We start from the raw sequence: 14,901 nt of genomic DNA, 5'->3' as shown, positions 1-14,901 counted from the left end.
TGAGGGGCCTATTATCCAGCTCTCAGATCACACACAGAGGTTCATTCTTAGTTATGAGTACCCAGCCTTAGCTTGACCTGTTTCTTGACAGCTTTTCTTAAATTATTCCATCTACCTTTTGCCTCTGGACTTTTATCTTTTTTTTTGTATACCTTTCTTTACTTCTTTCTCCATGGCTTTCTGGGTAGTTGACTCCTGATGTCTTCCTCCCCTTGTTCTCTTGCTTCCCCTCTTTCTTGGTTCTCCTTTTATTTATTCTCTGCCTTCCAGCCCCGCCTATCCTTGCTTCTGCCTTGTGATTGGCTGTTCAGCTCTTTATTAGCCCATAAGGTGTTTTAGACAGGCAAAGAATCACAGCTTCATATAGTTAAACAAATGCAGCATAAACAAAAGCAACACACCTTAAAATAATATTTCCCAACAGTTTGGGGCAGTTTTTCTCTTACCATAAAAGACACAGGCCCTGAGGCACTTCCTAATCCATTTAGTTTCCTTGGGCTTCTGGGAGCTGTGGGTGATCAAGAAACTGTAAAGATTTCTGGAGACTTCTTAAGAATATCTGAATCCTTTCTCTTCCTAGCTAGTGGAGATTATTTTCTGGCTGCTAACAGGTGAGCTGCAAGATGTATTTGAATCACTTACTGCTTGACTAAAATTTCACAAGTTATTTATAGATTTCACACCTAGTCAGGCTACAGTGTAAGATCAAAGCTTCAAAGAGAGCTGGGGTTATATAGTGAGACCCTGTTTCCTAACACCAAAGGAGCCAAAGGAGGGGCAGGTGAGATGCTCCATGGATAGAGGAGCTAACCAAGTCTAGTGGGCTCAGTTGAATTCCTAGACCTATATGAAGGAGAAAATGACTTCCATAATTGTGTTTTGACACTTCCACATTCATGCTATGGCAATTTGCACACTCTTGCACTTTCTCTTTTTTGTTCTCTGGCTTTCTCTCAAACAGTATTAAGTAAATAAATACTAAAAAAGAATTTGAGAGAGCGATGGGTAAATAAAACAAATAGACTGAGAAGTAGTGACCTTCCTCCCCCCCAGGCGTGTGAGCAGGGTATTGCCATCAGTTAGCATTGTATAAGTGACTAGAGATTTATGGATGAGCTGCTTCAGTCATATGAGAGGAGTCCTTAAAAATATGGCAATTTTAGGATCTTGTTTTTGCTAACATTGTAGGCCTGGGGCAAGCTAAGGGAGTATTACTTTTAGAAAATTCTCCAAATGGTTTGGCATATTCTCCTTCTCTGCTTTTTCACTTTTACTTTGGAAAGGAATTCCTTGTTTTCCTCCCTTTAGAACTGAGAGCTTAAGAGCCGCTGTTTGTTGTGGCAGCTGCCCAGTGTATTTCAGCCCAGTGAGCAGCGTCTTCAGTCTGAATCCCAGCGTTGTTCGATCACTGTGTCTTAGTTTCTTTTTCATTTACTGTGATAAAATACTCTAACAGAAGCAAGTTAAGAAGAAGGGCTTAGCTCATAGTCCAGGTCCATTGTGTCAGGGGAGTTGGAAGCTACAAGGGGCTGGCCACACCTCACCCATACTCAGGAACCAGCCATGAATGCATGTTTGTGTTTTTCCTCCTTTACATCAGTCCAGAATTGTGCCCATGAATGGAATGTCCTGCACCAAGGTGGGTCTTCCCACCTCACTTAACCCATTTAGAAAATACCTTGTTGGGTGGTGGTGATTCCAGCACCTTGGAGGCAGAAGCAGGTGGATCTCTAGTGAGTTCAAGGCCAACTTTGTCTACATAGTGAGTTCCAGGATTGCCAGGGCTACATAGTAAAACCCTGCTCAACAAATAAGTAAATAAAGAAATAAAGACCCTTATAGGCATGCCCATAGATCACCCTAATCTAGACAATTCTTGAGATTCCTTTCCCAGATTTTGTCAAGTTGACAAACACGAACCATCATACTCTGACAGTCAAAAACATCTCCAGGCTTGCCACTATTGTTTTGAACTCCAGGAGAGAATGACTTTTAATTTTTTTAAATTTAATTAATTTTTTGCCTGTTGCCATCCACATGCCATGGTATGTAGGTGGAGGGTCAGAGACCAACTTGTGGGAGTCTGTCCTCTCCTTCCACCATGTGGGTTTCTGGGATCAAATTCAGATCATCAGGCTTAGTAACAAGATCTGTTACACATTGAGTTATTTTGCCAGCCTCAAAACCTGTTGAGATTGAAAGTTTCCCCTCTTTGTGGCCAGTAGTAGAGGAAACCTTCTGGTTACTTTGTTTTCCTGTACTTCCGGTCTTCTCTTTGGACTAAGGAAAGGGCAGTCTCATGTCCATTTGTTAGTTATACCTCATCTTCATTGAGTTTGCAGTAGGCTTATAGTTTTGTTTCATTTGTCGAGGCTGTCACCACACACCTGTTTTTAACAGACTGCCAACTGTGAAGTCAAGGACATTGTACCTTTTGTTTACTTTTAATAAATAGGCTTGCCTCCGTAATCATTTTGCCATAGGGATAGCTTAGGATTTTACTTACATCATCTCATAATCTTCATAACCCTCATAATCCCCATTTTGCTGTGGAGAAACAGAAACAAGGGCCAGCCAGTCCAGCCAACCAACTCCAGAACACACATTTTCACTGTGGTCATATATTCCTAAATTCACTCTGAACTGGGCCTTGATTTGTCAAAAGTGTCAAAGCTCATTAGTTTTTGCATGTGTTTATTTTAATATATCCTTGTATTCCCTTCATAACTGATGCTTCCTGTGTATTTCAGATTTTAAAGAACGTGGAGTCTTCCAGAAATGTTCAGCCACATTTCCTAGAATTTTTGCTCTCCCTTGGCTGGTCAGTAGATGTGGGCAGGCATCCTGGTTGGACAGGACATGTGTCCACCAGTTGGTCAATTAATAGTTGCGATGATGGTGAAGGGTCTGAACAAGGTAAAGCTTATAAATAGCTGCTGTTTCTGGTTTGTTCCTCCCTCCCCTTTCCCATGAATCCTTTAGCCTTTTAAACAGTTTACATCATGGAAAAGTCTCCTTTCCTCAGTTCTAGTCTTCAGAGGGTCACATTTAGTTTGTGTATTCTCTTTTTTTAAAGTTATCTGTTTTGTGTAGGAGGGTTGGGTAAGGAGGGGTACACATGTACCTGTCTATGTCAGAGGACATCCTGAGGGAGTCTGCTCACTCTTTCTATTGTGTGAGTTGCAGGTATGAACTCAGGTCAGTGTTAGGCAAGAACCATAACCTTCAGAGCCATCTTGCTACCCTAATTTGTCTAGTTGTATAGATATTTCCTTTGTGTGTAAAGATGTAATGGTAGGGTAAACTAATACAAAATTAATTAACTACTTACTGTTTGCTGTGCTGATGTGTTTCTTTTTATATGTGAAGAAACAAATACAACTTCTTATAATATTTAATAAGTCTAAAATGTGTCTAATAAATAAGTTTCTTAACAAATGACTTTGTTTTCTCTACTAACAATATTTTTTTTTTTTTTGAGAGGGAGAGACACACTCCCTGTGTATATACCAGGCTATCCTTGAACTCACAGAGGTCAGCCTGTGCCTCCTTATCCTGGGAGAAAAAGAATGTTTGATAGACTTTTACCCACTAAACCAATCTCATTGGCCCTGGCTTAAACTTTGAAGATCATTTATTTCTCCAGGGGACCAAGAAATTCCAGATTGTTTAAGTGTTTTATGTAATTATCAGCACAAAAGCACCTATTTTATTTGTAATTTTCCTTTAGATCTATTCTCTGGATTTTTTCTTAATCCCTACTTGTCTTCTATTATACTAAAGAAAGGCAGTATCAGACTTTACATGCGTACACCACCATAGCCTGGAAAGGAAAATAGCTGAGCTGGAGTCTTTTTTCTCCCTAAGCCCGACTCGATAGAGAAATTGTATTTAGAGTCAGTTCCACCTACACTGTAGCTGCGGGTCTGCTCCAGAGTAGGGTCAGGCAGAGTAGCTGCTGGAGCAGTAACCAGAGTAGATGTAGAGTGCTCCCGAGAGTTTCCGCTGTGGCCTGGACCTAGTCTTGTAAGTAGAATGTTATTGGAACTTAACCATACTCCCCTTGGTGAGCTGTATATAACTGCTCTGGTCCTACAGTGACAGGATGGTTGTAGCAGAGACATATTCCCTGCATCAAATATTCACCGTCTGGTCCTTTGTAGAAAAAGTGTGTCAACTTCTGCTCTAAACTTCTTGCTTACCACATCTTCACCAGAGTTAAGTATCCTAATATGTTAGGTGAAATCCTAGTTTTGTGATTGGAAAAGTAAGCATGTTTTCATATATTCCTTTCCTGAAATCTGTGCCATCTTCCTGTGAAGGTCCTGACACTATGTCATATTATTATATATTCGTTGTAACTGAGACTTAGACTAGTTCAGACTGTTGGAACTCATTCTGGTGTAGAGCAGATACTTCTAAACTCCCTGTGTGGGTTTTTTTTTGGGGGGGGGGGAGTTGGTTTTTTCAAGACAGGGTTTCTCTGTAGCTTTGGAGCCTGTCCTGGAACTAGCTCTTGTAGACCAGGCTGGTCTCGAACTCTCCCTGTGTGTTTTTACATCACTAATTACCAGAGGAGAGAGAGCAGAAGCAGAGCTGAGGAGCAGTAGAGTGTCCAGGTCTGCTGCAGAGTAATTTCATAAACTAGAAAATTATTATATGAAATTATTATAGGACACTTAACCAACACTCATGTTTTGTTCTTCTCACCTACAAATTGGTTCTCGTTGAAACTACCATCGCTTTATAAAGTGACTGGAATTCATGAACAGGAGGTAAAGGTGCCCAACTTTAAGTACTGATACATTGTTCTATTCCCAGATGAAGTAACTTCCTCAGAAGACGCTGGGGCTAGCATTTTCAATGGGCAGAAGAAGGTCCTGTATTATGCTGATGCCCTGACGGAAATAGCTTTCGTGGTTCCTTCTCCTGTGGAGTCCTTAAGTAAGAACATGTTTTTGTATAGTGCTATTTTGAGATCTGTTTGTATATTCACTATTTGGTGTGTTATGCATTGGAAGAGATTTTTTTAAGTCATCAAAATTAAGGCATTCTTTAGCTTCTAAGCAAGGATGTTATAACTAGATTATACACAAGTATGAGAGCTATCATCTCATAACATTCTCTAGTGTGTTAGTTACTTTTTTGGTACGATGACCAGTACCTGAGAGAAATAACATAAGAACCAGACTGAAACATTCAGGCTATCATGATGGAAAAGACATGGTGGAGTGGCTTAGTCCATGGCAGTGGGAGCATGGACAACTTCTTATATTACGGCATACTAGGAAGCAGGGACCAGGGCCAAGACCAGCAGCCAGACTATCACCTCAAAGACCCCTTCCCAGTCACCTACTTCTGCTGGCTGAGTACCACTTCCTAAAGGTTCTGCAGTCTCCCAAAATAGCACCAATAACTGGAAAGGAAAGGACTTAAAATAGGAACCTATAAGCAATATTCCAGATTCTACTTTGCTACTCTGTCTCTAGCTTGATGCACAATGCTTTAGTCCAGCTCTTAAGGGTTGCCACAGTACTAACAGTTTCCACACCATTTGAAAATTCCAAGTCTCGTCTCAGACCCTTGGTAGCTCTCAGCTGCAAGCCCTTGTTAAATAAAAAGTTACATAAGTCTGATATAGAGTGACACAGAGTAAAACATTACTTTTCCAAAACTAGGGCGTAAGAAAATAGCCAAGAAAGATGGGGCTGAAGCAGGACCAAATCCCAGAAGTCTAAATACTAAATCATGTAACTATGTGTCCGGCAGTTTGAGAACATTGTTATGTTATATGAACTCATAAGACTTGACCATCCCTGCCCCTATGTCCTTTGCAGTTGTAGAACATTGTCAAGTCCCTCTTAGTCTTACTACCCACCTGTAGCTTTTCTTGACAAAACCTCCCTTGTGCCTGACATCCTATAATCTCCGTTTTAACTTTGGTCACAGCTACTTTAGAGCTTCTTGCAGGGTTTCTTACCCCATGATACGCTGCCTGGCCTCACAGGCACATCTCAAAGACTGGACAAAGCCTCCATGAATCCACAAATCTTTTGAGACAGCATCTCTCTGTAGCTTTGGAGCCTGTCCTGGTACTTGCTCTATAGCCTAGGCTGGCCTCGAACTCACAGAGATCTGCCTGCCTCTCCCTCCTGAGCACTGGAATTAAAGGCGTGCACCACCACTGTCCAACAACTCTTGCATTCTTTGTGCTTGAAAACCAACACCATGTGAATGATGTTAAATTTAGCTGCCAACTTGAACAGCAGTCAGGCCCTCTTGGAATGTGGCTACAGTGCTCTCTGGAGGACCAGGTGCTTTGAGTGTAGAAAAAATTCTTTAGCTGGCCCTTTTCCAGCCAGGCATCCAGCAGTACTCTTTTCAAACAAAACATGTTCCAGATGAGCTTTCAGTTTCATATACTGGAGCCCACATTTGGTAGGGTCTAACTCCTTCCTGGAGTGTCCTCACAGTACCTTTCTCCTGTTGTTCCCACACAATGTGCACAGCTTCTTTTTAGTGGTGCTATTCTCCTCGCTTTGTCTATGAGTTTCATTACAATCATACTCCTTTCCTGGCTAAATTGTACCATGTCCAAATCTAGTCCCCACTTTTGCTCTCATTCCCATGTAATCTAGCTAGCAGCAGCCAGCAGGAAGCCTGATGCCACTGGATGTTGTGCTGTCTTCAGTTGTGTCTGCCAAATAAATTAGTTCATTATTATTGAGTTTTTCAAGACATGGATAGAATGTAGACAGGTTTTGTTTTGTTTTGTTTTTGTTTTTTGCCAAAATGTAACATGAATAGCCTTTAATCAGTCCCTAGTAGAATCCTTGTTCTAAATCTCAGTGAACAGTCTTTACTTAATCTCTGTTGGCATTTCTGATCCTACCAGAACTGACCATTAAGCTCTGCTTAGAGCATTCTAGAGCTTATTTAGCCTGCATCTCCTAATATTTCCCTTTGCATATCAGTTCTTAAGGCCTAGGAACCACATGGTCAAGTTTGGTCACAGAAGCTGCTCTACTTCTTTGCTACCAGTTTTCTGTGATAGTTTTTGTTTGACCTAGTTTGCTCTCCATTGCTGTGACATGACAGCAAAACCAAGATGGGGAGGGGAGGTTTATTACATCTTAAAGGTTAGAATCCATCATCAAGGAAAGTCAGGGCAGGAGCTCAAGCAGGAACCTGGAATCAGTGCTTAAAGCAGAAACCACGTAGTGATGCAGCATGCTGGCTCTGTCCCAGGCTCAGCTACTTTTGTTACATGGCTTAGCGCCACATTTGGAGAGGTGCCACATCCACAGTGGGTTGAACCCTCCTGTAGCAATTAGCAATTTAAAAAACTACCCTAAAGATATGCCCACAGGCCAGTCTAATCAAGGCAATTGATCATTTGAAGTTCTCTCTTCCCAGACGTGTTGACAGGAAAGCTAATCTAGACAGTGTTGGTGACAGAGCTGTATTACAGGAATGAGGGGGAAGGGTTTACTTTGGTTGATGATTCAGAAGTTCTCATCCACATAATGCTAATGGCATGATACAATGGCTCACTTACTCTATGGACATGGAGCAGACCAGTGGGCAGATAGCAGGGTCAGAGCCCAGACATTAGGTACTTCAGAGACCCTCCCCCAATGACCTCGTCTCCTCAGCCAGGCCTTATCCTAGAAAGGTTTCACAGTCTCCCAGAATAGTGCCACCAGCTAAAGATGTGTTCCATGCATGAGACTGTGAAGGCCGTTTCATATTGAAAACATAGTAGGGCATAATTAATTAGGATAACTTAATTTCTTTTGCTGTGATATTTTCATGAATATATGTTGTGCTGTGTGTATATTTCCCTACCAGTCTTTTGCATGTCCCCCATATATGCATAGTTAAGTTGAAATTCAGCATAAGATAAAAACATGCTCTATCTCCTCCACCCCATTACACTCTGTTGCTCCCTTCTCACATCAGGCTGTTGCTTTCCCTTCTTTATGTCAGAGATTTTATGTATGTCTAGATGTCATTTTGTCATATGAGAAAATGAGATGTTTGTTTTTCAGAGTCATTTCACTGGACTCCATGATCTCCAATTCCATCTAATTTCCTATATGCGACATAATTTCATTTTTCTTTATGCATTCATCTAATGATAGGTATCAGATACTCTTTAAGTACAATCCCACATCAACCTTAGTTCTGTCTTTCATCTTAACCAGTGTGTGTGTACAGACTCTGCTTTCTGCTTCGGTCATTCCTTTCACAAGTTATGAGTGAAGCCTACCTTGCTCTTGATTCCCATGTGAGAGCTTTTATATGGAACCCTATGGAAACTTATCATGATGACATCATGCTGATCTTTGGACATTAAGAAAAAACCATAAGCAGCCTAGAAAAGATGGCATATGGTTCTTATGGATTAAGTATAATTACTCTTTCTTAATCTAAACTCACAGGTTTATTTTGCTTAAAATATTGTGTGGTGTAGCATGAATGCTAATTGTTCTTAATAATAAAACCCAGAGCCGGGCAGGAGGAAGAGGCAGCCAGATCTTTGTGAGTTCGAGGTCATCCTGGTCTACAAAAGCTAGTTCCAGGAGAGGCTCCAAAAACTACAGAGAAACCCTGTCTCGAGAAACCAAAAGAAGGGCTGGAGACATGGCTCAGTGGTTAAGAGCATTGCCTGCTATTCCAAGGGTCCTGAGTTCAATTCCCGGCAACCACATGGTGGCTCATAACCATCTGTAAATGAGGTCTGCTGCCCTCTTCTGGCCTGCAGACATACACACAGACAGAATAGTGTATGCATAATAAGTAAATAAATATTTTAAAAAATAACCAAAAGAAAAAGAAAATAATAAGACCCAGAGTCAGATACTAGAGGGTGAAAGCTGATAGATCAGAGACCAGTGCAGCCAGCTGTTAGAGAGATTGTTTTTACCTCTACCTAATTCTCAGAACAAAAGGGCCATCCTGTCCTCAGACCGCATCCTCTGACTGCTTCAGACTGTTGCCTCAGACAATATCCATTCTCTACCAAACATCAGACTGCATCTGAGCTCCTGTCTCCTCCCACCTTATATTCCTCTCTCTGCCCAGCCATATTCCTTCCTGTCTCTACCTCCCTTGTGCTGGGATTAACAGCATGGGAACCCCAAGTACTAGAATTAAAGGTGTGAGCCATAACCGCCTGATCTCTAGTGGTTTAGTTCTGCAATCTGATCTTCAGGCAAGTTTATTTGTTAAAACACAAACTATCACTACAGTGTAGGCCTGGAGAGAGGGCTCAGCCTTTAAGAGCATTTGCTCTTCCCAAAGACCCGAGTTCAGTTCCCAGCACTCATGTAACTACAGTTCTAGATTCTGCAGTTTTTTCTGGCTTTTATGGGTATATACACAGATACATAAATTTAAAATACATTTGAAAAAAATCATTGTTTTTTTGCAAATTAAGCACATTTCTTCTTGTCCAGCTAGACAGTAAGTAGAAAATGTCACCTTCTCCATTGAGACCATTTGAAGTGTGAATATGATCCATCTCACTTACTAGTCTCATTTCCAAAGTACTTTTGTTGTGTCTGTCTTATAGCTTCCCTACCTTTGTACTTGACCTTGATTTCTTACTGTAGGCTCCCATCTGTTTCATACTCTATCATTTTTTGTCCCTAGTAGAATGGACCTTCCAGGATCAGTATCATAGTATTTATCTGCCTTCCCTCTTATTCCAGCGGTTGAGGCCTAGCTGTCTTATGAGTTAAGTACCTATCTTGTTATTTTGGTCGAACAGCTTGCACCAGCAAGTCTTCCCAGACCTAGAGCCTTCTTCACTCACACTGTGGCTTCCTACAATTGGTTCTTGGCCTACAATCATGATATATGCCTAATGCCACTTGCCATTTCTGTGCTGTTACTCAGCTTCTGGTGATACTCTTATTCCGGGACAAGAAAGAAGGCTCTGATTTGGAGTGTTTGTTGCTCTTTGAGATGATCTGGGTTTGATTTCCTGTACCTATGTGGTAGCCTACAACCATCTCTAACTCTAGTTCCAGGGAATTCAGTGCCCTCTTCTGACTTCCTTAAACACCAAGCATACATGTAGTACATATACATATATGCAGGCAAAACATCTGTTTGCATAAAATAAAATATCTCTATTTTCCTGGGGGTTTTGTTCATTTCTTTCTTTTTTTTTTTAACTACAGATTTGTTTTGTTTTTAATCTCCCACCAGATTGTACTTTAAATTCAGACTAGGTCCTTAGTAGCTTTCAGGTGTCTCAGTGTCTACTTAGGATGGTACTTTTGATTGATATATAAATAATTCAGAGAATAACAGCTTTGATTTTATAATTTTCTCGTCTTAGTTATCCTGTAGAGCAGGAGATGACAAACTATAGCACACAAACCAGATTCAGCCAAGAATGAGCTTTACGTGGTTATTAAAGATTAAAATGTTTCTTTTATGTGTATGAATGTTTTAGTTGCGTGTATTATGTGCACTACATGCTTGTCTTTGTGCTCATGACAGCTAGGAGAGACCAGGGATCCCCTGGAATTGGAGTTACAGATGGTTGTAAGTACCTTGTAGGTGCTGGGAACCAAACCCCATTCTTTTGCAAGGGTAACCATTGCTTTTAACTGCCGAGCTGTCTCTTCAGTCCCAAGTTTTATCTTTTTTCAAGTATTGTAAGTAAAGTGCAAAGAAGAGCGTGCTGCAAAGGCTTCTATGACCAGGAAACCCTACTCTAAGGTGACCTGCTCCTTCATAGAATGTCTGCCAAGACTTGCTGTGGAAGCAGTGCTTGGTCTTCAGTTACTCAGGGTAGTTAGACTACTTAACATAATTAAACTTCTACTCCAGAGAAGTAGCAAATATAATTTTTTTCTTGTCTTGCAGCCGATTCTTTGGAAAGTAATATCTCAGACCAAGATAGTGACTCAAATATGGATCTTATGCCTGGAATTCTGAAGCAGCCACCCCTGACACTTGAGCTGGTCCCCAATCACACAGACAATCTTAATTCCTCACAGAGGGTAAGTTATTTCATTGATTCACCCAAAATCTTGTGGTGAAGTGGCAGTAATTATAGAACCAAGTCTGAAAGTTTCTCATTTTTTTTTTGTGATGTAGGAGGTATAGCAAGACTACTGATTCATTAACTGAAGTATTTTAAAATGAAATTCTTGAATTTTTCATTTTTCTAATCTATAATAAATGCTTGGCCCTAAGACAGCATTTTCCTTGTTTTTGACATTCTACTTCAATGGTCAGTTCTCTTGCTCACTCCTGTTTAAGCTGAGGCTTTTGGTATCCACTGAGCATTACAGCAGGAGCTGTGTGTAGCTTTTGTCCTCACATGATCCAGCTAAGAACTCACTGCAAAGCTGTAACAGCATTTGCACTCTAAGGACTGCAGTTCTCCTTTGTCTGTTGCCTTGCTTTCAGCCATTTTATGACCCATGCTCAACTATAGTCTAAAAATATTTAAAGGAAAATTGCAGAAATAAGCAATTTGTAATTTTAAAATAATGTAGTATTCTGAATAACTTGGTGAAATCTTACAAAATCCTGTTTCTTCCAACCTAGGATGCTAATCATCCTTTGTTCAGCATCTGTATACTTCCCTACCTCCGCCCTCATCTGTCACTTTAGTTTTGGTGTCATGGAATGTAATACTGCAATGCTATGTTAAAGTTAACAATGCCTAGCATTTTGTCACAGTGTTTTACTGTGGCTCATGTGGGCATTGCATCACCTTGTATCATTGCAGGAAGAGGAATGCTTATAGCATGGTAAGCTTTCTTGAAGGAAAGAGAGACCAAATTCACATAGGCTTTTATTGAAATATACTTTATTTGTTCTGTTTTATTACTGTTGTTACATTTACTTCAAGAGTGTTTCTCCTTTCTCTCTCTCTCTCTCTCTCTCTCTCTCTCTCTCTCTCTCTCTCTCTGTGTGTGTGTAGTTGTACACTAGAAAAGAATATGTATAGGATTGGGTAGTAACTGTGGTTTCAAGAACCCATGGAGAGTCTTTGAATGTATCCCCATGGATAAAGGTGGGGTGGGGGCTACTGTTTATAACTAAACCAATTGAGTATGACACACAACTGCTACTGCATACGAAAATCTTGTGCTTTTATACTTATCAGCCGATTTTATTTCTTAATTATTTTCTTCATCTTTATTGAAAAATGACTGAAATGGTAACAAAAACACATGATCAGGCTGATTGATTTCAAACAAATAATAAAAAAGATGAAGTGTAAATCTGACCAAAGTCATTCCTGAATATAAATTCAGGAATAAATAGGATTTTGGTTTGGTTCATTCCAAAGTTAAAGTTATTACTCCCCCGTGCTCTGCCCCCAGTACTGGGGTTAAGCTTAAAGACTTACACATGCAGCCAGATGTTCTCCCATTAAGCTATATTCCCAGTCTTCTTATTTTTATTTTGAGACAGGATCTACTAAGTTGCCCCAGATGACCTGGAACACATTGTGTAGCCTAGGCAAGCCTTAAACTACTTCTGCCACAGCTGCATCAGTAGGTATAACTATGAAGATTATTTTTTATCATAGATACATGCTTAAGAAAGGTCTCCACTATTAAAATTATTTAGCAAAAGTATCAAGTTATAATGACTCCTAATAATAGACTGATTTTAAACTTCAGTAGGTTAAGAGGCCTCATAGAACACAGTTTGAAAGAAATAGAGAATACAGACATTCAGTGGCGGCTTGCCCTAACCCTCTTAAAGCATCTTGCTTTTTATCGTGTATTCTTTTCAGATTAGAAAATAAACCAAAAAACCTGTTTAACACTTGCCAGTGAGGAGACAGTCTCAGCACCCTGAACAGAAGTGAGCCTCTTTAACTTAATAAAGCACATTGACTAAACAACAGCTAGCATCCTGTCTACAGGTGGAGGAGACCTCTTTCTCCTGCTTCTTGGTGGAGAAGTAGAAATCTAACACAGAGAAGTAAGACAAAATGCATAAAAATCAGAAAGCAAACAGTAAAACTGTTATTTGCCGATGGCTTGACCATGTACAGGAAACCTTAAGGAATCTCCATTGGAATCTAAGTGAGTTTAGCAGGACTGCAGAAAAGAATGCCATTGTATTGACCAAGGTTTGAAGATGACACCCAGTGATCCTTGCTCTGTGTCTTTCTCATCTGTTATGAAAACCTGTGAATATGATACGTACCCTGTTAAGAAAAATCCTCTCTGCTGGCGCACAGAAATCCAATCAAAACAGATTAAACCAAATTAAAATGCCCATGTTTTAATAAATGCAGCACTCTCGGGTGGCCGAGAGCATGTCAGGGAGACAGAAAACCAGGGAACACTTGCAAAACCTGGGACCACGTGTTCCTCCTCTGGGTGCCCACTTAAATACCCTGTGGGAGGGGTCGGGACCTGGCATGCTGGGATTTGTAGTCCCAGTCTGGGGGCTGGGATGGATGCCAGGGGTTGGGGTGATGTTCCCAATTTAACATCACATTCTGTTTCCCTACTATGCTCTTGTCCACCTGAGAGTGCTGTATTATTGAAACATGGGCATTCTAATTCAGTTTGATTTGGCCTGATTGGATTTCAGTGCACCGGCAGAGAGGATTTTTCTTAACATACCCAATGATTGTGTATGATTAATGGCAAAGGGAGTTTGGGGATGTAATTAAGATTACTTTAAGGAGTCAAAAAGTAGGTGATCTACAGAAACCTGACCTAAACACAGAAGACATAACAGTCTTGGGCCACAGCTCAGAGATAAAGATATTAGCTTATTAAAAACTACTCTGCTATGAGAGTAGTTTCTGGATATGCTTGGATTTGTTTGAGAGAAATCCTCATTTTCTGTTCTGCCGGATAGAAATAAGAATCTTGGGCTGGAGAAGTGGCTCAGCGATTAAGAGCATCGCCTGCTCTTCCAAAGGTCCTGAGTTCAATTCCCAGCAATCACATGGTGGCTCACAATCATCCGTAATGGGGTCTGGTGCCCTCTTCTGGCCTGCAGACATACACACAGACAGAATATTATATACATAATAAACAAACATACAAACAAACAAATAGATAAATACTATTTATGTAAAAAAAGAATCTGGGGGCTTGTCATGGACTCTGGTCATTTGGTAAGATATTTGATATACCTGTTTCTATCCTAATAAAGCAGTTTTAGTTTTAAAATTAAATTTAACTATGGAATTCTCTCTCCTGCACATAGGAGCTCTGTTGAGGTTATTAGCACAAACATAGTTTTATGTGTGTCATGCAAGTGGTATGGTTTAGAGTGCCAGTGTGCTAAAGGGCATTCACATAGTCTGCTAACCTTGCATAGAAACTTCAAGCTGATTGGGTGAGCCAGGCATCGTTAAACATACCTGTAATTCTTGTATTCAAGTGGTAAAAGCAGAAGATCATGACTTCAGGGCCAACCTCAGCTACATAGTAATCTCTTTTTAAACCTTTGTTAAAACATGACATGCAAATTTTATTGCTTCTTATGCAAATAGTAATTGTTCAGTATTCCTTTGATACGTAAAAGTTGTATCATGGGCTAGAGAGATGGCTCAGTGGTTAAGAGCACTGGCTGCTCTTTCAGAGGTCCTGAGTTCAATTCCCAGCAACCACATGGTGGCTCACAACCATCTGTAATGAGATCCGGTGCCCTCTTCTGGCATGCGGGCATACATGGAGGGAGGATGTTGTATCCATAATAAATAAATAAATCAAAAAAAAAAATAGAAAGGCATGCCTGTTTAAAAAAAAAGTTGTATCATGCTGGACAGTGGTGACACACACCTTTAATCCCAGCACTAGAGAGGCAGAGGCAGGCGGATCTATGTGAGTTCTAGGCCAGCGTGGTCTACAAGAGCTAGTTCCAGGACAGCTAGGGCTACACACAGAA

General features: G+C 40.5%; 1 protein-coding gene across 4 annotated transcripts in view; it reads left to right on the top strand.

Annotated features, from left to right (window-relative positions):
* Positions 1–14,901, top strand: part of Ralgapb (Ral GTPase activating protein non-catalytic subunit beta) — an 83,182-nt gene that overhangs the window by 61,583 nt on the left and 6,698 nt on the right. For all 4 annotated transcript variants that reach the window (XM_038329724.2, XM_038329722.2, XM_038329723.2 and 1 more), the window contains 3 exons: positions 2,751–2,916; positions 4,822–4,944; positions 10,885–11,021. In XM_038329724.2, the coding sequence (XP_038185652.1) occupies positions 2,751–2,916; positions 4,822–4,944; positions 10,885–11,021 (426 nt within the window). The remainder of the gene's footprint in view (positions 1–2,750; positions 2,917–4,821; positions 4,945–10,884; positions 11,022–14,901) is intronic.

The sequence above is a fragment of the Arvicola amphibius genome, chromosome 5 (assembly GCF_903992535.2).
Source record: "Arvicola amphibius chromosome 5, mArvAmp1.2, whole genome shotgun sequence".
Lineage (NCBI taxonomy): Eukaryota > Metazoa > Chordata > Mammalia > Rodentia > Cricetidae > Arvicola > Arvicola amphibius.
This window is presented reverse-complemented; position numbering and strand designations above follow the sequence as displayed.